Below are 27092 nucleotides of genomic sequence, written 5' to 3' on the forward strand. Positions count from 1 at the left end.
TTTTCTTCCAAGGTAGTTATAACCAGGGGACTTCTCATTCTGGAGAGTGCTGCACACAGCTAATACAAACGAGTTTCTTTTGTGACCGATGCTTACAGCAGATTAAGTGATTTAACATCCATTCTTTAGCAGCTGAGTTGCTATGTCTCTGTGTTATAATGTTTTGTCAAGACTTCAGAAGTGATTTAAAACCAAAAATCTCTCAGGGAATCTTAAGATCTTAATTGATATCTACTTTTCCTGTGAGAGAGTAAAACATAGCAAGAATGTAATCGTACACAATCTTTCCTGGTCAGAGATGAGTAAGGGAAAGTTTTACACGCTTGCTACTCAACCCTAAGAGAGATATGAGAGAAATACAGGTATAGGGGGATTTATGTGATGTTATGCTGAGGATCCCTGCAATTAGTTGAATACATACAATCAGAATTTGTTTTGTGCTTTATATATAAAATATTTAGGCTTAAATTGTTTTTTTTCTTTTTTTCAGGTTCCTTTTGCAGAGGTCAATAGGGACTTCATGACATGAATCTGGATATTTTCAGGTATGGTGTTGCAGTTGCGACGTTTGGAACACAACGGAGATGCTTTCTGCAATGCCAGTTTGATCGGTTTAAGCTGGCGTTCCTTTAGAGAGAAGTCACACCTTTGCCCTGCCCCAAGCCACTGGTTCTGGTTTTGTGTCATCCCTTTCCTTGAGCCAGCTCAAACATTTTTGAAGCCAGGTAGATTCGCTTTAGGGAACTGTTGTGAGGGAAAATCAACTCCGAGTACAAAAAAGGTTTAGTTTTAACCCAGATCTTTTTCTCGGCCTTGTTCACTGTGAGGCGTCACATACACTTCTGTGGAGTATAGGAAGGTAGTGACACTGATGGGAATGAACAGGTCAGGAACAGTGGAGACCTGGACCTATTCTTTGATAGCAGTGTTGGTTTACGTTGGCTTTAGCTGTCATGAACCTGTGACAGGAGGTGGGTATTTTTGCTCTGGAAAGAACAGCAGTTTTGTTTTAAGGATAGTAGGGAGATCTCTCCACCCATTGATATAATCTTAAAGGAAACGCGGCTGTTTCCTCCCTTGCTGTGTTCATCTCTGCTTCAGTCTTTGGCTTTGTTTAGGTGAAAGCAAACTTACAAGAATGAAGATTATAAAAGCTCAAAGGGCTAACATCCATAAGCCAAAACAAATAGTTCATCTTGTTTTTCTGTTCTGTGGGTTCTAAGTTATGTATGCTTGTTTTCTGAAATGCTGAAAGTTGAGTTCATAACTCACAGCAATTATCTGGAAGATCCCTTTTTTTTTTTTAATGTGGCTTCTTTGGAGGCATTCTAACATTGATGTGACATAACTAGATAACTAGTACACACTAAAATCCTAGTATAAACAGTTTGGAGCTGACTCTACTTTAGCAGTGAGGATAGAGCCTGTGGATAAGAACAAAAGTGTAATGGGATTCCCACTGTCAGCATGGTTGTTGTACTCTGTATGTTGTCTCCTGCTTGTATCTCTAATGTCCATTCCAAATTTCTTCCCTGTAGGAGAAAACCTRTACTTTCACCTGAATAGGAAGGGAAAGCTAGGAGACTTAATCTGATACCTTACCTACTTAAAAGTAGACTGCTTTTTAAAAAACAAAAATCATGTAATTATTCCCTACTAGTAAACTGAATTATCCTGATTTTAGTTAATATTAATAGAGTAACTGGATATTGCAGACACATCTGCAGTGGAATATGTCATAGGTTTAGAATTTATGACAATATTTTCATTGTAATGCAGCACACTACAGATTGTGTTAGGCTCCAGCTCATACAATCTCTAGATCTGGAGTATATCTGATATAGAGGCACCTGGGAAACTCTACCAGGAGCTGAGGCCCTGCATCCTTGCCCAGCGGGGTGTAGAGCCCTGGCATGCACAGTATGGGTTCTGTAGTTGTACCACCGCTTCATAGTCTTCAGAGGGGCTTGTTGTTTATCACGTAGGGGAGCTCAGTTCCAGGAGCCATTGCCTAACCGAAACTAGTATCTGTTGTAGAGCTACCATAAAGGACTAAGCTGTGCAATGCAGTGATCTCCACCAGTTACATCCTTGCTGTCACAGGAAAAAAATAGAACTACTCTCCCTGATCCTGCTCTCAAACATATGTACCCATGATGTGACTCAGTGGTGGTCTTGGTCTTTCACACAGATGTACATACAGACAGCTGCAGACAACTGTAGGCTCTTTTCCCCAGGTTGCTGCAATATATTGCAACTCCTTGTTCCATGTCTTTGACTTCCCTTCTCTTTGCAACAAAGGCTTTCATTTTACTGTGGGTGCATAAGATGCCTGTATTAACCTCTGGTGTGTCTGTATCAAAGGTTTTAATTCCACTGGCATTTCATGACAAGTTCTTCCTAAGTAAAGAGAAATCAAATGTCATTGTTTTCCCAGTTTTGAAAATGTACTGAYGGCTGTTTTTTCTTTTGGGGATAATTGTTGTGGTGTATTCCTGTTTCCTGAGGAATACACCTCAGCATGATTTGTCCATAATTACATACTCAGTTAATAGCTTAGCCATGTTGAGAATCCAATGCATATTCTCCACTCCTTTTTCCAGTATGCTCTTCCTTTACTTAATTCAAGAGTAGCTGTCATCTGAATAAATAGAAAATATGTTCAAGAAGTCTAAATGTGGTAATTCAGTTAACTTCAAGATTGATTCAACTTTTATGGAAATCGTTTTTGATGACTAGTTTCTTTGTTTTAAAAGTCAGTTTCAAAAAATCAGGGTATTCTTCCTATACTTTGCTTTGTGGGTTTGTCGCACAGATGGCCACAGACACAGGCATGGCATATGCCTTCCAACATAACGAGTGCTGATGCCCTGAATCAAAATATGTAAGGCAAAAAAAGTCTTGAAAGAGGGAAATTATGGGCTCTGCTCCGGTTATTTTTTCTATAATAAGCAGAATTATTTTTACCCATTGAGGTACTATCAGAACTTTTTTGGGAACTGCTTCTCAATTGTCCATCTGTCTTTTCTTCATGTATATATGAAAGATATCTTTCTTCTGGGGGAATTGGAGGATGTTATGTCAGAGGTTGTGTTTAATGTTTTCAAAGAAAAGATCAGAGGAATTTTTGTGTTTAGAGATGATGCTACAGTAAAAACATGAAGGCAGAATTCCTGAATTTGATGTGATCTCTTTGTAATGTTATTTTGCCTTAGTAATTAAAACAGCTTGCAGTGAATTGAAGTAAGAAGAAAGTGTCCCAGTATYTGTGTTTTAAAAATAAACCCTGAGCTCAGCCAGCATGTGTCAGGGCTCTGCTGTGAGAGCCAGAGATGTTAACTTTGTACAGCGAGATCCAAATGGCTGTGACTGACATTCTGGCTTGCGCTCCAGGTTGGCTTATTCACTTTCTGTAACTGATATAGGTATGATTGTCTCAGCTCAGGCAGGGCGGAACAGGTGGCTGCAGTGAAGATAAATTAATGTATTTAATGCGGAGAGACTGGCCCAGCGTGGAATAAATGTGGTGTTTGAATCATCTGCCAYAGTCCCATGGCTTACATCTGCAGCGTAACGCAAGGACTCCTGATTAGCAGAGCAGGAGGCAGAACATGCAGCTTACGGAGGGACTTTGGGTTAATAAAAGACAGAGAAGACCACCCAGGCTAGGTAGTCAGAAGCAAATGCTCTGTCTCCGTTCTGCCAGACTGCTCGTTAAAATGGTCCCATCCCAAGTCAAACTGAGAAACCAAATGCCAAAATTGCTAGATAAATACCGCAGTCTGGTTTCAGCAATAAGTATCATGACAAATAATATACTGGCTGATAATGATTTGTTTATATAATGCCTAAAGCACAGTTGTGGACAGGATCCCCTGACATTAGATACTATTCCAAAAAAGAACAAAGAAGGGCAGTCCCTGTTGGAAGAACTTAGAGTTTTACTTTTTGATTTAYACACTATCCATGTTAGAGTGCTTTTAAGTTATCTGTGCTAATTAAGAATTAACAGTTCATATTCAAATCAGCTTTTTTTTTTAAAGCATCCTCATATGATAGATTGCATTACTAATTAAGCAGTAATAATTATAAAAAGTGAAACACTTCTTTTAATTTTGGAGAAAGGGAAAGGGAAATCTTTATATCAGTTTCTGTTTCTTGTTCAGACAATGTTTTTAATTTATTTTACTTATGTAATATTGGGAATGTAGATATTCTCAGATAAGGTTTTACATTTTGTCTTTTTGAAAKGAAGGGAAAATAAAAACACTAGTTTTAAAGGTATGAGTATCATTAAAAAATCTAATTATACAGTAATTAAATTTCAGTTTTCTCTCTAAGCTTTGGAACAGCCTGGTGAGTTTGTGGGAACAAAAACCTGGGAAACTGATGGAACTGTTGATATTAAAATCAAAACCAGCTGGTGCAAGGTAATTAAAGCCTGTGTGATTCCTGTGCAAGGGAGGAGAAAAAAGACTGTGCAAAAAAGTCATGCTTTGCATCTTTCAGATGTGCTAGGTTGTAGTATAGGATGTCTCTCTCAACTTCATGAAGACAAATTCAGTTTRTCTGGAATGACAGATAAGTGCCTTTTTATTTTGTGTTGGCATTCAAGATGATCCACTTCCACTCTGATGTTTTATCTTTAGTGTATCTGYGGTATAGAAGTCATATGCATCTGTTCCTTTATCCTCCTGTTTCCTTATTTGTCATAACTGATTCCCTCATTTTGACCTAGCGTTAGCAGTTCAGGCATTCAGTGCTTCACTTAGCTGAGCTGAATGTCACAGCATTGCTAGTGACAGACAGTTTCTCAGATCATGGTTGCTGGTGTGGTGGATTAGAAAACACATATTTGGGGAAATGGATCATTTGGGGGATAGTGAAGGATAACTGACAACTTGACTCACCCTAGGGRTTGGTTGACTCTATAAACAAGGAACAGGAAAAGAAAAATTGGTGAAGCTTTGGACTGCAGGGATATAGGAATTCTAGATGAAGCTAGGGATGAAGAGCTTCTGAGAGCTGCCATGAACTGAGAACCAAATATGTAGTTGAGCTTGCCTGTAAGAGAACAGAAAGGCTTGCCAAGGGTGATTCTTAGAGGACAGGTTAATAGAGAGCCTTCAGACCAGAACGATGTGTTTATTCAGAAATATTTATGCTTTAAAAGATCAAGTGTCACACTGGACAAGCATTACACTGTCACGTGAGCATTTATGAAAGAGACTTTATTGAAAGCCATGAAGTATTTTAATTCTCCTTTTCAAATCCTGATTTATGAAATTGTATTAGAATCTCAGCTTACACTATAAAAAAATGTACTAGCATTCATGGCTGCATCAAGAAGTTTGAAGATGTGATCTGAGTATGGCCTAAGACTTGGAAACTTGAACCCACTACCTGCTTTTTATTTTTCACGTTTTTAAGTTGACATTAAACTTTTTCAGGCCTGATTTGTGATTTCTGAATAACAGGGATAGTGATAATCAGTTGAAAATTTTCATTTGAGGGTAGAAAAGATGTCTGGGGCATGTATTGTATCAAAAGGTTCTGGGCAGACCATTCCTATTTCTCCAGCATATGAATCTCCATGCACAGAGCCTGGGTTGTAACCTCCAGAGCTTGCCTTCGGAAGAGTCTTGAAGATCTCACATAGTTGTTATTTTTTCATGCTTGATGTTTTGAACCATATTCAGTGTGTATTCTCACAGTGTGTGATTCCTTTTAGTCGCATTCTCCTCCCCAAATCTGTGAAAAAGCCTCTATCAGTTTTGCAAAKAATGTGTGTTTAGAGCGGGTGGTTCCCCACCACATTACATACAGACAGCATCTATAACAATTCATGCTTAGCCCTGTTGCTCGGCTTTCTACTGGAGCTACCAATCTCCTTAGACCTCAGTCCTACCAGCAGAGGAACAGGCTTGCCAGGGCTTGAAGCACTGGCCAGCAGCTTTAGAAGCATGAGAGAAAGTAGGATTGTAAGTGCTTGTTTTTACAGAACTCTTGACTGAACTCAGACACAGAACGGAATATCAAGAAGATGGAAGTGGGTTTGGGCTAGCCAGTAGGAATATAGAGGCATTGCCCAAGCATGCAAGGATAGGGATAGGAAAGCCAAAGCTCAACTGGAGTGAGGGATGTGAAGGGTAACCAGCAGGGCTTCTCTAAGTACATTGGCAGCAAAAGGAAGACTAAAGAAAATGTGGGCCCATGGCTCAGCAGGGCAGAGGACCTTATGACCAGAGATATGGAAAARACTAAGGTACTCARTGTCTTTTTCTGGCCTTAATTTTTCCTGGTAAGGTTTGACCTCAGTGAACCTGGGCCTAATAGCAGAATCTGTGGAAATGAATTATGTTTTATGTCTTCATTAATGATCTGGTTGATAGGATGAGTGCACTCTCAGTTCATGGATGATACCAATCTGGAGGGAGCAGTTGATGAACAGGGCTGCTGTTCAGAGGAACTTCAGTGAGCTAGAGAAAGGGACTGACAGCAACCCCATGAAGTTCAGCAAAGGCAAATGATAAATTCTGCCCCCTAGGATGGAATAACCCCATGCAACAGGATAGGTTGGGTGTAAACTGGATAAAAAGCGGCTTTTCAGAAAAAGACCTGAGTGTCTTGATGGACAGCAAGCTGATCATGAGTCAACAATGTGCCCTGGCAGCTTCCCAGTTCAAGAAAGTCATTGACATACTGGAAYGAGTCTAGCAGAGGCCATCAAGACGGTTGGAGACTGGAGCACAGGAGGCTGAGGGAACTTGGTTTGTTCAGCCTGGAGAAGAGAAGGCAAAGGGAAGGGATCTGATTGCTGTCTGCAGCTACCTAATGGTACAGAGAAGGTAGAGCCAGACTCTTCTCAGAGGTGCACAGCGATAGGCTGAGATGCAACTGACACAAGTTGGAACATGGAAAATTCTGACTATGCGTAAGGAAAAAAGTGTTTACTCTGATAGTAGTCAAACCCTGGATGAGGGACCCAGAGAGACTGTGGAATCTCTGTCCTTGAAAATATTCAAAGCTTGACTGGATGTGGCATGGAGCAACCTGCTCTAATTGGACCTGTTTGGAGGAGGGTGTTGGACCAGAGACCCCAGAGGCCACTTCCTACCTAAAATATTCTATGAGTCTATGAAATTTATGGTCCTGTCAGCATCTGTGATATCAAAGATGGGACTTGTTCCCAGATCTGTATGTAAAAGAGGCTGTGGCCCCATGACTTAGATTTCACTCTGTGGCAGCATTTTCTTTTGCTCTGAAGACTAGGAGATGGGGAAGAAGGCCAGTCAAGGTGCTGAAAGAGATTTTTTTCCCTGGAGCTGGAGAGAAGAGGATTTGAGAGAAGAAACGGTTCCTCAGCAAGGAATGTTGGAGTGAGAAGAGCTGTGTGATTTGCATTCTGACGTGGATGCCTGRCATCAGCCTGAAGCCCATGCTGTCAGTCAGACCTGGCAGTCTACTTCAGAGCCAAACACTCGGCAGTCACAGGAGCCTAACAACCCAAGACGCTGGCAGGCGGAGCACAAGGTATGGAAGTTTATAAGTAATTTATGCTGGGTAAGGAAGAAGAGAGGAGTATTCATTGGAGACCTAGATAAGCAAATTTGTTTGCTGCAGTTTTATTTTCAGCTTGTAGCAGCTATTTGGGGGTGTATACTTTTCTGGGAGAGAGGTCTCCCAGATGAGGGAGGGTATGAATGAAAATTGCTGCCTTTGACAGAGCCCCACATGACCAGCCAGATCAAAGTATGAGACAGGGCTAATGTTGGTGAAAAGCTGGAAAGTTTAGCCACCAAGGACCATAACACACTGTCAGTGAGCTGAGAAGAGGCGTTTTCTTCATCAYAGGGGCTGTGGAAGGGAATTTCCCCTTTGTACTTTGAAGTTAGAAGTAAAGAATCAAACTGCTATTTGACTAATAGTGAAAGTGAACAGATAGTGAAAGGTTCATTGAAAAAGACTGGATGAAGAATTGCAAWATGAATTTATTCTTAGGTGGGCAACAGACATGAATTAATTTGATAGGAAATGTCAGCTGGAAGATCTGAGGGAGGAGAACATCAGGAAGAAGTTCACTGATCACTACTGAAGAGACAAGGCAGCACAAATCATCTCAAATTTTCAGCCAGCTTCTAAAATAGAGAATGTGGAGAACAAGGTCTGGATGAGGAGTGGGACCCCGAGACAACATAGTGTTGAGGACTACAAAGGGAAGGAGACTTTTTGTTTCTTTCCTACTAGTTTGAATTGAAGGACAGGCTTATTTCACACAAAAATGGAGGGAAGAATCTGCCAGAAGTTGAGCTTTTAGGGAAAAGAAATGGGCATTCAAAATATCAAGAGAAAAAGATGAAAAAGCTGGGGGATATAAGAAGAATAAAGCAGAATTAGCTGCAGGTAAAAGGAGAAGGACCAAAAATTCATACCAGATTCAGTCCACGTGACTGTGTATTCTGTATCAGTTGTGGCCAGAGCAAGCAGACTTGTAGTAAACTCCAAAAGAAGTTAAAAGAAATGAAGGTATAGAGGGTGGTGGTTTTTGTAAGAAAGTTACTTAGACTAAGAGAACGAGGACAAGGCATGCCAAGAGAGTGAAGGTCAACAGATGGTTCAAGGACTGGAACTATAAGGAAAGATTTGGATTTTTTTGCCATGGGAGGACATTCTTAGAAAGGCACTTTTCCTAAATGATAAATTTCAGATGAGCCCCTTGGACACTGTCCATCTATACTTAAATCCACTTGCTGGGCAAGAAAAGCTTTAAACTAAAATGGTGGAAGAACTGACAAAGGGATAGGCAGAGAGCAGGGTTTCAGGCAAAGGAGAATATTGCTATAGATAAGGGGATGTCAGAAAATAGGTGCAACCCCARGATAGTTTACAGAGGTAAGGAAATGGAAATGAACATATCCAAGCTGACATGAAATTTGAAAAGGGTTAATGTATTCCCATCAAGCGGAAGACTGGATAGCTAATCTCCATCTCGGCATGCCAAAACAAATGATACATGTAATTAAGCATTTTGGAGCAAAGATTTTTAATCTGTACATATCACCAAATCTTTGGTAACAATGTTTGATATATGCTAGAAGGAAAAATGATCCCAGCAACTATAATAAATTTGAGGTGGGGAGGGGAACCTGGAGACTGATATAAAGAGATTAAATATAACATGAGTTTACAAAAGATAGCCTATATCATACTAATCTGTGAGCTTTCTTTGATAAAATCACTTATTTCTGGGTAAGAGAGGTGTGGTAAGTTTCGTGTCTGAACTTGTGTCTTCCCTTGTGGTGCTATAACAAGTAGTTAAAGTGGAAAACACCAGGATTATGAGAAGTGTAAGGCAGGTAAGAAACGGACTAGAAGAACTATCAGGAGGGAATTTACTCATAGAATTCTTGRATGATTGATTTCTTAAATTAATTGAAGGTTCCAATGCATAAAATGTGTGATAAGCCAAATTCAGGAAGCACGGACAAGAGGAGGATTGGAATACAGCAGCTCTTCCAATCTGAAAAAACAGGGAACCTGTATAAATACACGTAGGACTCAGTTTCTAGACCCCAAGTGGCTCTCAGAAAGCCAGGAAGAGACTCTCCGTTTTGCTGTCCAGCATATCAAGATTTAAGAGGCCTTTTTTAATTATTTCAGCAGTAGCCCCATGCAAACAATAAAGCAACTTGGATCTAGAAGGAATATAATTGCATCCATATGGTGGTGTGCTTCTGCATTAACTAGTAATTTCCCCTGTGGCACTAATGTGGTGGTGGTGGCGGCAGCTAATTAAAGTCCTGGGAGAACTGGCTGTACCAGGGAGTCTACTATAAGAATACCTGTGCTAGTTCTGGCAGCAGTATAGTTAGCATGATGGTGCACTTAAGCTAATAAGACTTGGCAGACCTAAACAGCTTGGCCAAGAGCCACTTTGGGGATGTTTGTACCTGTGGCATTGTCCATACACAAACTTGCATAATTCTTCTTTAGACAATGTGGCCTCTATGGTATGATCAAGAACTGGAAGGCCAGAGTAATAGAAATGAGGTGACATTTAATAGTACAAAGTGCAGAGCTGTGTGTTTGGGGACTAATAACAGAAATTTATATTACAAAGCAGGGATGTAACTGCCAGACACTCCTCTCTGAAATCCTGTTCACAGTCTCGTCATAAACAAAGGAATGTGCAAAGAAAGGTTTTCCATTTCTCTGGTTCTAGTTAGGTATGAGAGAGGATTAGAAGCATTTGGCCTGTTTAGCTTAGACAAATGAAGGCTGAGAGAAGAATATTGATCTATAAATGGTAAGAAGAGCTTGTTTAAACTAAAACCCCATGTTAATACAAAAAATATATGGCATTAAAATTCTTGCTTGTAGTTGATTTGTATCCACCAGAGGGTAAGGTTTAGGAACAGCTTTCCAGTATGAGTAATTGGTGCAAAAACATTGAGACATCTGTAATACAGCTTGGTACCTTTATTTGAGGAATTACTGTTGCCTGTGATAGCAAAAAGCTGAAAGTGGCTAAGCGCAGTCCTGGATGTTCTTAAAATTAAGTGGGTGCATGTAGGGAGGAGGAGGAAACAAGTTAGTGGATTAGTATGTTGGAATTTGCAAAGAAGTTGGAAGTACTGTGTTACTGGGGTCATAATTCCTGCATCAAAGACCAAAATGGCTGTAATATCTAAGTTACCAGTATTTGTTGTGCTAACATTAAGGCAGGGGGGAGCGGGAAGGGAAGATTGATTAATCAATGCAAATTAAAAACTCCAATGTAATTTTTTTTTATTATGGCGGTTTGTCTTATATTCCTGTGTAGGGTGTAAACAGTGAACAGTGCCTAATGCAGTAACGTCTGGCTTATGCTGTAGTTAAAAACTGTAGGCCTGATACCTACACCTAGACTTCTTCAGAGCGAGAGCGTAATTACCCCATTCTTTCCTAAGACTTGTGGGTCTTTTCTCTCTCGCTCTCCCCCACCCTCATCTCCTATATTCATGTATGTAAATTTATATTTGTGCATATATATATAAATGTTTTGCTTGGAATAGTTCTGTAAGAAAAACAGCAAAATAACTCTTTGAAGATGTAGGCAACAGTTATTTCTGGGCAAACCTGCTCATCCATTTTAGCTATGAGACAAGGAGTAATCTTTCTAGCTAGATGCTGTGCTGCTTCTCAAACGATTCTGCTTTGAAACTGAAACTATATATAAATAAGTATGTCCCCAAGTGCTTTAAGTGTAGTAGCATTACTTATCTCTGGCTCAGGGTTCATGGAGCCCAATAGTGCTATTCTCTGCTGCAGCGTATAGATACTGCAATTCCATTCCTTCTGGCYAGCCCAGCAATTTCTGCTTTCCTTGGAGCAGTTCAGTACAGCCTGACAAGAGAGACCTTTGGCATTCTAAAGATTCAGATGAGACCATCAAGGTAAAAAAAAAAAACTAGGAAAGGCAAGATTTAACAATGTAAATGCAGTGGACAGGGCTGCTGGACTGCACAAAGTCCAGTTGCTTTGATACCTTCTCTAACTGTTTACCTCAAGGAGCTTTGCTGGATTATATATCGAGTGCCTTATCCTGTCGCAGTATGTAGACTGAGTAAATGGCCAAGCCTTGCCCTCCCCTGTCACCATGACATAACCGTGATACTTTTCTTTTCTTGGTTTCATCTTTACATGTATATTCTACTACCAGTGTAGTATTGTTCTTTCAGCCTAAACTATAATGTTCACTGTCTGTGAAATCCTAATGCTAATCTGTTCAGTGTCAGGTATGGGGGAGTGCTTTGCAGGGGGTTGGGTTTTTTCCTTTGTTCTTGCTGAACTCTTCTATGTGGAATAGGCTGTCTTTTTGTTACACCTGTATTCAGAGCTGGGGGGCTTATTGCTATCTATTACTACAAAGCTGCTGCTAATAGTGCAGGATGTTCTGTGAGGCATAAAGGACTTTTGAAAAAGAAGTTGGCCAGTTTATGCTTTTTTGTGGATTCTCAAAGGGCGGTTTAGAAACAAAAGGGTGTTTTAGAAACATCACTGTTGTCCTCGGCTTTCCTGCCTCAACTTGAGAACTTGGCCTGTCTAAATTGCAAAAGATAAATATATTGCTTTATACTGTACACTTTTCTATACTTTTGCAATGTGTTAAGATCTCTGCAGAGATACAGAAATCCTCCAGGAAGGCAATCCTGTCTATAGTTTGCAGATCACAGTAGGTTGGATAATGGCTGTTTACTTCTTTAGTGCTTTGAATCCAAGAACATCCCCCTTAAGCAAATCGGAAGACTTATTTTATATACTCCCCCTCTTTGTCCATAAACACATTTAATCCAGGGGACAGAGAGCCCCTCCAGAGTGTTCTGGAGACAGAAGTCTTGGTTGCGTAGCTGCAAAGCTTGCTGTTGTGGGAACTTTCCCTAGCACGCCTGCTGTCTCTGGACTGTCTAATAATGCTGTTGTACTAAGAAATGCTTTTCTGAAGGGCTGAGGCAGGAAGGAAGTTCTCTAAGGTATTCTTGATGTCCTTTTTAGCTAGCAAACTGAAGCTGTTCCCAGACTAGACCATTAAATGGTGTCAAACCTACACTCCATCTCCAGGATATGACTCAGCCTTTTTGCTCCATCCCAGCGTAGTGTAGGAGTATGAGATGTGTTGTCCCAAAGCAGGCACACAGCAACTGCAGCTACAAGACCCAGACTTTCTTGGTGACCAACCAGATACCTTCAGGAAGTGCAGATCTTCAGATATCCACAGCCAGGCCACTACATTCATAGACTAGAAACTTAATGCCTGTTATGACAAGAGGAGACAAATACTAGACCTGCTTTTTGCTGTTCGTAGTGCAGTGGCTGTGATCCGTTGTATCACCACAGGTCCAGCGGTCTGTGTTTAAGACTAAGTGCTAACTCTTGTTCTTCAGACTCTGTTACACAGCAGACTAAGACTAATTCATGATTAGCATAAAGGAACAGACAATGTGATCGCCTTCTCTTCCAGCCTGGTGGAATTGCAATGTGGAAATAGAAACAAATAAATACAAAAGATCAGAGAGTAAAAACTAAGGGTATGTACATATAAAAGGAGAGCTGGTAGCCAGCACAGCAGCAGACTTGCCGCATCCTCACCAAACCAAGCTGTCAGTGCTGTGGAAAGGAATCTGTGAACCTGAAAAGAAGATGCAGTATTAAACTCAAAACTTTATGGTACATCTTGCTGAGAATGAAAATCCTGTTCTACTGAGGTCTGAGACACTTAGCTCCATTTCAGCCTTTTCTGGTTTTGTGCCAGGAATCAGCAGTCACTGAGTACCTGATAAAAATCTGTGAGTAGGTTATCAGTTCCTTCAGCACTGAGGCATTCCACACCTCCTGTGCTTTCATAGCTGGATGCAACATCAGCTAGGGTGTAATCCTGCCTTTGCTTCACTGGCTTGTGCTGACAGGTTTGCTGTGCACTAGAATATCCTCAGCTTATTCTGGTCGCTTTTCCTTCCAGGATGGCACGCTCACTGAATGAATGGCTATGGCAGCATGAATACTGGCTCCCCCCAGGAATCACCTGGGAGGACATGAAAGAGTCTGAAGATATCCATTACCCTCAGCCTCATGATCTTCTGCTCAGCATCCCTTTTGCCTTAATCTTGGTTGCCATTCGATGTTTCTTTGAAAGGTAAGTTATTTAGTACTGTTTGGGGTTTTTTAGGGATAATGTTGGCAATTTGGGTCCAAAAACTGGCTTTATTGTCTGTGCCAGTGTATGATTGAAGAGGTCCACAGAAACTCCAAGTTACAGTGTCTGCTGAGGTAGACTTTTCAGCTGTTTCTTTCCAGTCATATGTATTACTAATAAAGTGCGTTGAACATAGAACCCAAACCCTCCCCTTAAGGTCTAATGTGACTTCTTACACTTAGAGCAGGCTAGTCCTAGATTAGGTTTATGCTTGTGTGTTAGGAGGAAGGCAAGCTATTTTATGATCTATTGCACATCACTTGCTGTTTCTGGGTCTGGAGTGCAGTGGAAATAATGCTTAGGCAACCAAAATACAGTCAGGTCTCCTTTATCTTGGGTAATGGGGATCTGGGATCTGGGATATCAGACAAAGAAGCCTGAATAAACTGAGTTAGACTGAGCTGAGTCATCTGACCTCCGAATCAGCACTACAGAGCCACATGAATGTATAGATTTCACTGATCACTGTTCGGGATTTAGGAGTATAATTTCCTTGGGAGTACAATGTGGAGACATTTGTAACTGTTTCCTCTGGTTTGAGGCTTGCTACAGCCCCTTCCAGTTCTGGGAATTTTTCTTCTTCTCCTTCCATCACCAGGCCTGCTTTTGTTGCTGCTTTTTCCCTTTGTAGACTCTGAAACTTCTTCTTCCAGGTTGAGCACAAGAAATGACTCTGGCTCTAGGATCTTTCTGGCCAGAGCCATTTACGTATTTTATGGGCTGCATTAGGAAGAGCATTGCCAGCAAGTCAAAGGAGGTGATTCTTCCCCTCTAGTCAGCCCTGGTGAGGCCACACCTGGAGTACTGTGTCCAGTTCTGGGCTCCCTTGTATAAGAGATATATGAAGCTACTGGAGGGAGTCCAGCAAAGGGCCACTAAGATGATTAAGGGACTGGATCATCTCTCATGTGAGGAAAGGCTGAGAGAGCTGGGACTGTTCAGCCTGGAGAAGAGAGGACTGAGGGAGGATCTTATCAATGTGTTTAAACATCTGAAGAGAAGGTRTAAAAAGGATGGGGCCAGACTCTTTTCAGTGTTGCCCAGTGATAGGACAAGAGGCAACTGGCACAAACTGAAATGCAGGAAGTTCTTTCTGAACATAAGGAAAAACTTCTTTACTGGGAGAGTAACAGAGCATAAGAACAGATTTCCCAGGGAGATTGTGGAGTCTCCATCCTTGGAGATATTCAAAAGCCACCTGGATAGGGTCCTGGGCAACCTGCTGTAGGTGATCCTGCTTGGGGTCAGGGGCTTGGACTAGATAAKCTGCAGAGGTCCCTTCCAACCTCAACCATTCTGTGATTCCGTGATTTTGCACATTACTCTCCAGCACACGAATCTGGGGATTATGGTAAAGGCATAGCTAGAAATCCTGCAGGGTTCATTGGCTCTGAGTTTCATAAAGGTATCTATACAGATTCTGAATTGGAGCTGTTGCTAGAAGCAATTTAGCTATAGTTAATGTGATCTGCGACACAACATAGTTTGCCCATGGATAACTGAGAGTTACCATAGTATCAGCCATTACCAAGACTGCAGAATAACTCCCTTTTCATGATTTTGAAAATTCTTTAAAACGGTCCTCACTAGGTTGAAAACTGGCTATTCCTGGTTGCTGTCTGACAAGGTGTTCTTTTGAGATAGTTTAGCAAAAACCTACAGCAGTTTTTAACCTCAGAAAAAGAGAGGAAAAAATGCCAATTAAAAAATTCTGTTCTTTTTATAAAAAGTGGTTGCACAAGAAAATGAAAACAGACCTCTCTGTAGGCTAGAAACATCTTTCATCTCCAGAGTCTCTGTGGTATAAGGAAAACTTGGAAAAGTTTCTAGAAGTTGAAATGATTCTGAGCTCTGCTGCGAGATTGTTGTTATGTAAAAATACAGGCAAGAATTTGAGTTTTTATTAAAAACAAATGCCTGAATGACTACATAAAGAATCATTTTGTGACAATGCAACTTGGAATATGGATCACTTCTTTGTAAACAGTCAGTTTAATGTGCATTCCATAAATTTCATGAATTTTATCCTGCACTTTTTCGTGGGGACACAAGTGTCTACTTATTTCCACCGATGTGGGAACCAAGTGCTGCAGGTAATCATTAAAACACAGTGACTCACATTTCTTCCTCAGTGATCTGCAAAAATGGCTGGATGTAATACCTCTGTAGGCAGGCACTGTCCATCAGTCTTCAGCGCACTGGTACTATGAAGATAGAGATTAACCCTGATGTTCTGCATTGACTAGGACTGTCTCTTTTCATTCCATTCCTCCTGCCACAATGCTTCTAGCCAGCTTAAATATCTTTTCCATGTACTTTAGGATGACCATGGTCAGGTAAAAAAAATCTTTTCTTTCCCATCCAAGCATTGCCTCAGCTGGGATTGTTTCCACAGGCCTGGTCCTACTCATTTATTTTAAAGCTATTTTGATTCATAAACTTCATTAAATAAAAGCTTCTTGTCACACCCTTAAGAAAAGATGATATCTCAAGCCTATTTTACAGGTCCAGGAAACCTGTAATCATTTCACTATCTTCCCCATGCAAATTGCAAACCAGTGTTTTGAGATGGCTTCTTGTTTGTCCRAACTCTCTGCGGTCATTTATTCCAGCATGAAATTTTCCCATTCTTAGTCCTTACTGTTTCACATTCTGTTCATCCTGAGGAAGAAAGCTTCCCTTTATGAATGGGAGGTGTGAATCAAGTCCTCTGTTTCTCCATTATCTTATATTTACAGGGGACAACAATGTCTAAACTCATTTGCACAAAGTTTTGAGAACTGCAGATTGAGATGATGTGTATGTTATTTATCATTCTCCCTGCAGATGGCCTGGACTTTATAGCTTTGTACGTCTGGTCTGTGGGTCAGAATGATTATGATTTCAGAGAACGTAACTGGGCCACTAGTTTGGTTTTGATGGCTTTAGCTTGGTCTCTGGCAAGTGCTTCTACCCTCACCTGTTACTTCCAGCTGTACATCTGGTGCAAGGCTGGCTTGCTTGCTTGCTTGCTCTCTCTCTCTCTCTTTCTCTTCCTCTCTCTCTCTCCAGATGTATTCTGTGCTCCTGGTGATATCTGTTCTAGGATTTCAGAAATGTTCTAATGTGTTAGTGTCATTTATCCTTGTCAGAACTCCCAACAAAATACTAAGAGGCAATGCAGGAGAAGCCCAGAGCAGTTTCTGCAAACCCTGATTCAGCAAATGCATTGGCTGCCGTGCTGGCACTGTTTAATAGTGTTTAAACACCTTCCTGTTTTGAACATTAAACCTGGGAAAGACCCTGCTTCCTCCAGCATCTTTCTTCTCTCCTTGGCAGCTGCTGGCTTCTCACCACTGAGCTTGGAAATACTGAGACAGATAGCTGCATYTTTTTAACACCTAGTGATTCTGTGGGTTAGGTGGTAGCTGAAAGAAGTTGGGTAGTAGTTGGGTGCGGCCTGGGAGAGTTGAGGTTGTAGGTGCAGCCCTGGGGGAAAAGAAACAACTCACACCTCTGTGAAGCAACTTCTCTGTGAGCCAGTTTGCTCTGAGGAAGGTGGAAAAACAAGGTGTTTTCAGTGCTGAAGAGCAGCAAGCCCATTATCACTGTAGCGCTCCTAGTCCTTTTATGTCACACTATTGAGGCAGGGTGCTGAGAGAGGTAGATAATTCGGTCCTGAAAAAGAGAAGGCCTAGAAGTCAGGAGCCTTTCCTCTTCCTCTGATATTTTCAGACTGTGCCTGTGACACCCTGTATAACAAAGGATGAAGGCCACAAATTGCAACTTGGAAGATTCAGGTTGGACATTAGGAAAACTGCCCCAGGAGGGTGGTGTCCGTAAGACTCAGCTAGACCACATTTTCAGGACTTCATCTCAAAGCCTCAGCTGCCCTGATCTTGTGTTGGCAATGGTCCTACTTTGAGCAGGAGAGTGGACTAGAGACATCCGGAGGTCCCTTCCTACTAACACTTACTGATTTCTTGTGCACTGTGACACCCTTATACCCAGCACTTGTGTGATGATTTACGGCCGGTCAAGCTCTGCTTCGTACAAGTTCCTACACAGGCCCACGTTTGCTGCTGGGTGCTTCTGATTGTTAGCACAACTCTTAAGTGTTTACTGGTGAAGATATCAGAAATAGGAAGGGGAGGGGATGCTGAGCAGGCTGGTCCCTTACACCCTTGCCAAGAATATTGTCCTTTCCTGTTCTTCCTTTCCATGATGTTTCTTACAGGGAGCCTGTGCTTAGAGACTGGTTTTAACTGCGCGTACCCCACACTCGGACTGTGTGTCCTGACATCGCTCAGCATCTTTCCTGTAGCCACATTTGAAAGCCAGGGCCTTGGATGCACGGTCTCCGTTTCAAGGGTTTATTGGCTCCACACAGGTGCACTGCAGAGCTGTCTCAGTGACTCATTTCCTAACTCTGTGAGAAATACCTAATGAATTCACACCTTATGAAATTAAAGTTTCTGCAAGAACAGTGCTGGTGTGCTTCCTTTGAGGGAGGTGATTGCCTTGTAGCCAAATTTCAGCTCCAGTCAGGATAACAGCTGTTAAAATAAATGTCAAAAAGAGAATTAAAGCATCAGCCTGACCAAAAAGCTGAGGAAACCCATGAATTCTTAGTTGTCTCCAGCAAAAATCAGAAAACTCAAACATTATTTGTTTTTGTAGTTTTAAAAACTATAGTAGTTGTTCCAGGTTAGCTAAAAACAGCTTAGATATACCATCTATACTATATGTATACATATATGTATGTTTGTATCCATGTGCGTGTGTGTGTATATATATACACACACACATACTTACATATATTGATATTTTTATATCAATTGAATCCTGGATTATATAGCATTTGGTAACAAATTAGTATTAATTTAAAAATAGCTTTATAAACTGCGCTGATGTCTTTGAAAGCACTCACCAGAGATTTCAGTAAGTCTGTTTTCAGAACATCTTTACTAAGCTGTAGCAGTTTGATCTGTCCAAGGACTGTGGTGTCATGTAGTGCTGGAGGAGCATCGTCATATGTCTCGCTAGAGCAGAAAAGCAGAGAATTGCTATGTTTGTTGTGTGTCTGTTGCTGTGCCTTTGGGTTGTTTCTGTGTACCTCTTGAAAAAACGTCACAAGCAAATAAACACACTCTTGTATTTCTTAAAAGGAAGAATAGTAGGTACTAATAATGTTATGCACAATTTCTAGAATGAATGAAACAGGGAAACATGAGAGAGCTAGCAGTTTGGGGGTAGAGTTGGGTCTATGCTGAGGATATTTTATTGAAGAGAATTTAAACACTATTTATAACCTATCAAAAATTTTCAAGTGGTTCCCAATCTGTAATCTTCRTTGCTGGCTGCAATGCCTCCCACTGCACCCTTCGAATGAAAACTTAGCTTTCCTTCTTCCTGTTATCCACTTTGCAGCCAAAATATCATGTGGTTTGTGGGAGACTTGGGTATGAGCCCCTTTCTCTGTGACTGGAACTAAAGCAAGATTGGAAGGAGAGATTGGTAAAAGCAGACAAGTTTTCACAGGTACAAGCRCTTCCATAGGACTGAAAAAGAAATTTGTGTGATTTTACTCGGGGTTTCCCAACCCAATGGAAAATGGATTCCTGAACTTTTTTGATCAGTGCACCTCAGATTTCTTACAGTGTATACACTTATACACCAGAGCTATTTATTTTGTGGKKTTTTTTTTTTTTAACTTCTGTTTCTTCCTCAAACGTGATGCTCAGCTGCTTGGATCACCTCCTGTTAGAGRTGCATTGTCTCTTTCGCTCTTGTCTTCTTCTCACTCAACATTTTGCTGAACTGTTCAGACAAGATACGTATGGTGTTCCTTTTACATTTCATATGGAAATAATTAGCTCAATTTTTAGCCCTACCAGATTGTCATGCAAATGTTGAATTATGTATTCCTAGACAGCCTATATGTATATTTGCGTATCACTTTATGTGGGTGAAGAGCCTTTGGGCCTTTATGATGAAAAGCATGTAGGAGGTGAGAGGAATTATTTTTTCAGTTAAGCTCCTGCTCTGGGCTTCTCCTTCTGAAAATGATTCAATAAAAGGCTCTTTGGACAGCAGTATGGGTTGCATTTTCTGTCCCCATAGTGTCTGTGATTCCTGGATTGACACTCAGAGATATTTTTATATGTGGAGACAAATAATTGGAGTCTCTCCTRCATAAAAACAGTAGTCTACAGATAACATATGTTACTGTGGGCAGAGCATGGGAAACTAAATGCTATGTCCTCAACTTCTGCAGTAAGAGCTGTTAGAATAAAGCATGTGAGATTCACTTTTCATTCAGAGACACGTTTSTTCCCTCCCACTCCAGCGCTTGCCCTAGGTTTTCTACGCCTGCTTGGGCTCCAGCTGCTGAGCTAGAATGTGAGACGGCCTGCTGCTGAGGTTGTCACTAGTAGTYTCCACTAGCAGGACTCGAGCTGAAGTCTTAAGAGATTTACAGTTGAGAGTCRCAGTGCAACTCAGTCCAGCAGCGTGGCAGAATCCAGGGAATGGAAAGGGGAGCTAAAAATGTTCAAATGGGAAGGAGGTGCTCACTCAGCCTCAAGGAATTCTCTAGCTTGGACATCTTTCTGAAAGACTCATTTTAGCTCACTCAGAAGTTACAGGCATAAAGCAGGAAGTATTGTGTGAGTCTGGATCCTGGGTTATGCAGGAGTCAAACTGCATGCAGAGAATTTAAGGACAGAGAGTTAATGTGAATGGCMAGAACCATTCTCCTTGCTTAAATTATCCTAATGGTTCCTCCTGATGGCAAAATCCATAAATCTGCTGATTTTGTTTCTAAGCTTCTTTCCCTTGGTAACCATAAGGAGCAACATATTAGTTGCAGCCTCTTGGAGCAAGTGAACTACATAGAAGGCACAATAAATTGCTCTGCATTTGTGACCTGACATTAGCTTTGGCCGTAATGCTGCAGAGAGAGCTGAAATAGTTCACTTCCTCATCCTTTGCAAGATGCCTGCTTTTCAACAAAGCCTCAAAGGGAGATGAGGAGAATTTGGCATCTAGTTTGTGTTTGAAAAAGGGGAGCCATCCTGCCAGTGCACAATATGGCAAAAAAATTTTCTCTATCCTGTTGCRCAATACTGGAAGTTAAGAACAGGCTGCTCAAGCTTCTTAGCCATTTAGGCCAAATTCTGCTGTCTGAAGGCTCAGGACCAACACATTAGTTTAAAGAGTGTTAAAGTATAGGGAATAAATGAAGAGATCATAAACACGGTCATACTCACAAATGAAGTATGTTCTTAACAAGTACACAACAATGAATCACAGTTTAATTTTGTTTTCTGTCCATAGATGCTTTTATACTACTTTGTTGTTATTCTAAAATCTGTTATAAATTAATTATTTTAATGAAATGACAGTGGATTTGTTTGGTAAAGTAGTTGGATGTTTCTTGAGAATTTCCACCCTTCTCTGGCTCCATCAATATTTAAGTATTTTCCATCAAGTGAAACAGTATAAACCTGAGGTATTTACAGCATATGTTCCAAAATACCTTCCTCCAKGGTCAGGATATTCTGTTGGCAGTTGTGGGCTTGTAACTTCTGAGGCATAGGACAGAACTGCACCAAACTGCACATGCTGGAGAAATGCCCTCACCACAGGCCTACAAATCGGACAGTTGATGCTGTCCCCTTTTTCTCCATTTTTGAGTGGTGCTTTCATCTAATTCCTAATGTATTGATTTACTTTTGTTCAAATTCCACAAGTGAATGGAGGAATGGAAGAAAAAAAAGTTAAATTATTTCTAATGTCTCATACCAACTCTGAAGGCCTCTACAGAAGGAGTGTAGCTCACTCTTGCAAGGTGGGGAGTATGGACTTACGACRCTTCATAATTAATCCATTTAGTTTTAATTTTATCAGATTTTGCACATGACAATTCATTCTTTGGTGATTACTGAAAAAAAGGCCTTAGCGTGAACTTTCCCATGTAAACATTTAAGTGAGAGAAGCTATCTTCACCTATTCCTTACTGAAGAGAAATAGGCTTGGGATGAGAATCAGCTCACTGACTGTATCTTCCCTTACCTAGATGTGGAAGGTTACACAACTTAGTGATTGGGCTTTCTTCTCCCATCTTCTGCAGAGCTGATGAGCTGCTGTGATRAGACTATCCTTGCAATTCAAATGGTGAATCTGTGGTGCTGAAATCAGTACAAGCATCGTCCTCTTAGGGTTGTGCTTGGAAATAGATTCAACTGRAGAGTGAGTCAGAGCATATGGCCAACATATACAGACCTCCCTGAGGAAGAATTTCAGAACTTGATCTCCTAATGATTTTCATAAAAGTAGGATTGGTCCCATAATTTACAGTTAAATTCAAAACCTCAAAAACAAAGTAATTATAACTTTGGTTAATTACACTCTGTTTTCATCAACTGCAACTGGCTTGTTTCTGCTATAGCGAGATTTTACTCCATGATCATGACAAACCAGCAGGAAAGAGAAAGAAAAGAAGCGTTAAACAAAAATTAAGAAATCAGTCAGGATAATTTAAATAGTTTTCCACTAAAAAGCTTRTTGGAAAGCTGTCCTGACACCTGGCAGGAATATTCTCCTTTAATGTGTCTGGCAAATTTCAGGCCAGACAGTTTCCATGGCAGAGGAATAAGAAGCTGTGGTAAAGCTCTTCTTGAACAACAGAAGTTGATTACATCTTCATCTTCAGAGGAGCTTGTGTTAAATGACTTACCTTTAAAAAAAGAAAGATCAGGCCCACTTCAAGGAACTACTCAACATAAGAACCAAGACCTAGAGCTTAAGGCAAATGTTTTCTTAATTTCTGTATAATTGTGGGTGTCTTTGAAATACTGTTGTTGTTGTTCTTGGCACAGGACCAGCTGGTCTAATACCACTGTTAACCCCTTTGTTATTAAAGAAATCATAAAATATAATTGAAATATTTCTCAAGAGCAATMGAAGTTAAAAAACAAAAACCCCAATGATAGCCTACATTCCTCTGCCCTACAGCAGTCTGCAGGTTGCAGCAACATCCGGACGCTGCTGAGTTTCACTGAAACTAATCAGAGCTTACACTTAGCTTTTGGGATACCTATGTGATTTTTAGTACATGGAAAGTAGCCAGTAAGCACACTTACCTGAACCCTTCTTTCATGCTAGAAACATGTCTTTCTCATCATTCTTAATATACCTTTGAATGTTCTTGTAGCCAGTCATGCCAGAGGAAGTTCCCAGAAGTGAGGAAACAGAACTGGTATATAGGCCCTGGAGCTGGCTGTGCAACGAAAAGGTGGAAATCATCTGTTATATGAGTGAGCAAAACATGCAACCACTCTATGTTTTGTGCCTTAATATAATAGCAGTTACAACATTCCTTAGGTAGGTGCTCTGTTGATAAAATTTCTTTTGATCCCTGTAAATTAAATTAAGAAACAGGTTCTTGAAAAGAAAACTTCCAAAACACCCTTCTGGAAGGGTGCTTGATCTAGGATAGTCCATAAACACATGAGCCTATGGAAGACATTGTATGGCTTGAAGGGACATACTCTGTCACGAGGACCACGAGCAACCACACCATATAATCACAGTCATAAATGTATCATATGCTATTTTTAAATAAAATCGCTTAAGACACCTTCTTAATGAAGTAGCTTCCACAACTTTTTTGCTCCAGTGGAAAAAAAGAGATATTGTTCAGTGTCTGAATCGTTTAGGGGTAACTGGATCCAAGGAGGCTTGGACCTCTGCATTTGCTACCTTTGCATGGCGATCATCAGCTTGTAACTGTCCTCAACACTGATTRCTACCCCAATAACTGTTCAGGGGAGCTGTTAGCACTTTGAGCAAAAAGTTTCTACTTAAAAATGCAGAGATAAGTCTCCTTGAGATTTTGCTGTTGCAGCAGTGCTGAAAAGTGCTTCTAGGCAGGCACCCTGCTCTTTTTGGCTAGTGAGATAATTGCATACCACTGGCAGTGTGTAAAAAGTAGTGGTTAATAAAGAACAACTAATTCTCCATAAAGACAGGGAGCAGAGAGTTAATTTGGGCCTTTTTTGAAACTTTGGTTTACTAAATTTCCTGTTTGTGCAATGCCTGTGCAATGCCTCACTTCACACTGTTTATGAGGGTGTTTCCTACTGCCAAGGGAGAGAAAAATATTTGCAGTGGAGAAGTTGAATTGTTGAGCACAGAAATTCTATGCCTAATATTGTTACCTCTTGGTAATTTTTTTCTGTGTATGCAGATATTATTTCATTGTTCCAGTGTGAATGACTGAAGGTGTACAGCTAGCATAACCACCCCTTCCTTGTAATTAGCTTTCCACTTGCTATGTTCTTATAATACAACCAGCATTTGACTTGCATTAGGAAAAACTGGGGAAAGATCTTCCAGTAAAGACCAAGTGACCTCTTGTTTCAACAGGATGTTTCTTCTGCATTAAACCCACGTGTCCATTAGAGCCTCCACCTTGATCCTGAGCCCAGTCCTTAGTCCRAGTGGGTGCCATTATATTCAGTGTTCTACATGGAGCAATGAACAACATTTAGGCCTTATCATCAGTCTTGTACTCCACATAAGCTGCAAGCAAGCCAGAGACCAGTGGCAGGTCTGCTTCTTTGCCAGCCTGGGCTTCATGCCATGATCCTGGACACTCAAGCACAGTGGATTTGGAAGTAAACAAAACAGGATGGTAGCATTTGCTAATGTTATTYAAATTTGTATATCACAGCACAGTGTCCAGGACAGTAGAATATAATTTCCACTGTTTCTGCTGCAAGTTTTTTTTTCATAGTTTCTCTGTCTACCTCATCTGTTTGACGTGATACTTGTGCTTAGACTTAAAATTGTGGGAGGCAGCTGCTCTGTATGACACCACCATGTTTTACAGTGCTACAAAACAGTTATGAGAAATCACTACTCTGTATATTGTTTTCTTGGCTGAACCTTTTTCTTTTTTCTTACAGAACCATAGCCCTGCCCCTCAGTGGCAAACTGGGTGTGAGGGACAAGCTGAGACCAAAAGCTCAGTCCAACCCCATGTTGGAAACATTCTACAGTATGCGCTGCAAGAACCCAAAAGAGGCGAGTCCTTTCTTCCTCTCCTTCTCTCTAGATTTAGCCCTTGTATCTTTAGCCAAAAAAATCACATTCAGAATCCTAAAGTTTGGTAATGCCACTCGTATTTGGAAGCTCAGCAAAGCAGCAGAAACCATTATAGCACTGGCCACCTGACMCAAGCCAGCTACAGGAGTCATTCTGCAAATGCCTCCAGCCATCAATTCTGCTTCTGAACATGTAGGAGTAGCAGCTTTCCATAGATTGCATTAAAAAAAACTAAACCCCAAACTTTTAGGCACAGGGAACTGCTCTCCTTCAGTAAATAATGATAACAAATCCTAGTTCCTTTTGTGTTTGCATTGTGCATGGATTCATTTCCTATATTAGCAAACCACAGTATCACTGGCACATGAAATCCCTTAWATAGATTCACATGTTGCCAGTCCTTGCATCTTAGCAGATGTGGATTGCTTGATAATCCTAGTTCTCAGATGGGTCATTCTGTTGCCATGGAATCCATGAGTTTGAGATTGGCCTTTCAGGGAAGCCAGCTAAAGCATTGGCCTTTGTCACATACACAGTAAGGAGCATCAGAAAACTGCAAACACAAATGGTGGGTAGTTTTCCTATGGGAGATAAAAAGACTGATCTAGAAGATCTTGGCAGGAGAATCCAGGATCTAATGGCTGCAGCTGAGAGAAAAAGCATTAGCAGGACTGTGAAGCATGAGGCTGTATTAACGTTTAACCTTGTCTGTGAGGTCCCTGGATGTGACTCCTGTGGTAAGGATGGGAATCAGATTCCCTTCCAGCCGCTTTTTGCAGGCTTTCTTGGCTTTGAAGCAATGGCTATTTACCATTACCAAGGTCCTATAAGCAGGTGGATTAGGGTTCTGTTCCCAGTGGGCAATCCTTCTGCRAAAACATGTTACCACATTGACAAGACTGTTGCGGCATGATTCTTACTGCAATGGGAGCCCTAGAAGTTTCAGATTCAAAGCAATATAACAGGTCAGGAATAGAAGCTAAAATAAAAATACAGACATTCATCTGGCTTGCACAGCAAGCCTTTCTCCCCAGCAGTGGGAAAGAATGTTCTCAGGAATACTTGCCAGTAAGATGGCCCCTGACTTTCCTRCTGCCTGTCTAACTGTTCTCTGAGAAATCTGCAAATTTCTCGGTAAAACTACTCCCATTGCGGATATCTAACTCAAGGCCTAGCTTTGTAAGTAGGCTGTCCACATAGAGGACAGCTTTTCCCAAACCCATGTGGCACTGAATGAACAGAAGCCTGTACTTTGGTCCCAGAGAATCTGTGATATCAGAGCTGATGATGAGACTTCTGACGTCAGTGTTACATGGAGGAAAGAGCTATGCAACTGACTCCTGCCTTGCTCTCGCAGTTCGCCAGTTACACCTCATCCAGTCTTCTAACTTCCTTCCTCTCTCATGAGCTCTCAAATTCCTCCTTATGAATCAGCTTTAACTTGTTCAATCCGAGATGAGATTTTGCTGTTCCCAGCTGCCCTCTCCTTGGGAGGCTTACAGCATTAAGGAGGATTTGGAGAAGATAAATGAAGCTGCATTAAAGATAAATCAATCTCCAGGTAAATCAAGTCTCCATTTGACTCCACCACAAAAGCAGAAGTCACTAAGTAAAAGTGGAAAGAAGCATATTTGAAAATGGTGAATGGAAATACTTACAAGATCAGACTGTGTAACTCATTGTCGCATGATACTTGTTAAGGTGAATGCATTCCGTGAAAGGCAAGTGCCGTATCTGAAAAATAAGACTATCCATGATGACACTTCCAGAAGCAATATTGCAATAAAATACAACAAACTTCTTTCATGTCATGCACCAAACTCTTAAGAGCCTAAGGACAAGGTGGAAGGTAAYTGCAGTATTTCTGTGAGTAGTATATGGGAAAATTATCCCTAACAGGTTTACCACAACAGGAGAATATCGAGTAGGAAAACAGTGTTACCTCTGATCATAATGTTAGTCAGGTTATTGCCTGATATTGCCTCAGGATGCTGACAGGCATGACAAGATTCACTGCAGAACTTTAAAAATTATTTAAGCTGCAGTAAATCTTTCTTGGAGTGACAGATTTAAGGAACTCAATCCCTTAAGACAGGGTTAAGAAGTGATTTGACAATAAATACCTGTAAGGAGAAGAGACAGAGTTTGAAAGTTGAAACTGGAGAAATTCACATCAAAAACAAAATGCAAAGTTTGAATATCTAGCATTAATAACCAGTTGTTTTCCCAGGCATGTGAAAGATTTTCTATTATTTAGGATTTTTATACA

General features: G+C 40.8%; 1 protein-coding gene across 1 annotated transcript in view; it reads left to right on the forward strand.

The window, feature by feature from the left end:
* Window positions 1-523: 523 nt before the first annotated feature.
* Window positions 524-27092, forward strand: part of CERS4 (ceramide synthase 4) — a 39218-nt gene continuing 12649 nt past the window's right edge. The window contains exons 1-3 of the mRNA XM_026068968.1: window positions 524-545; window positions 13499-13672; window positions 24685-24802. Of these exons, the coding sequence (XP_025924753.1) occupies window positions 526-545; window positions 13499-13672; window positions 24685-24802 (312 nt within the window). The 5' untranslated portion in view covers window positions 524-525. The remainder of the gene's footprint in view (window positions 546-13498; window positions 13673-24684; window positions 24803-27092) is intronic.

This window comes from Apteryx rowi, unplaced genomic scaffold, assembly GCF_003343035.1.
Source record: "Apteryx rowi isolate R43461 unplaced genomic scaffold, aptRow1 scaffold_283, whole genome shotgun sequence".
Classification (NCBI taxonomy): Eukaryota; Metazoa; Chordata; class Aves; order Apterygiformes; family Apterygidae; genus Apteryx; species Apteryx rowi.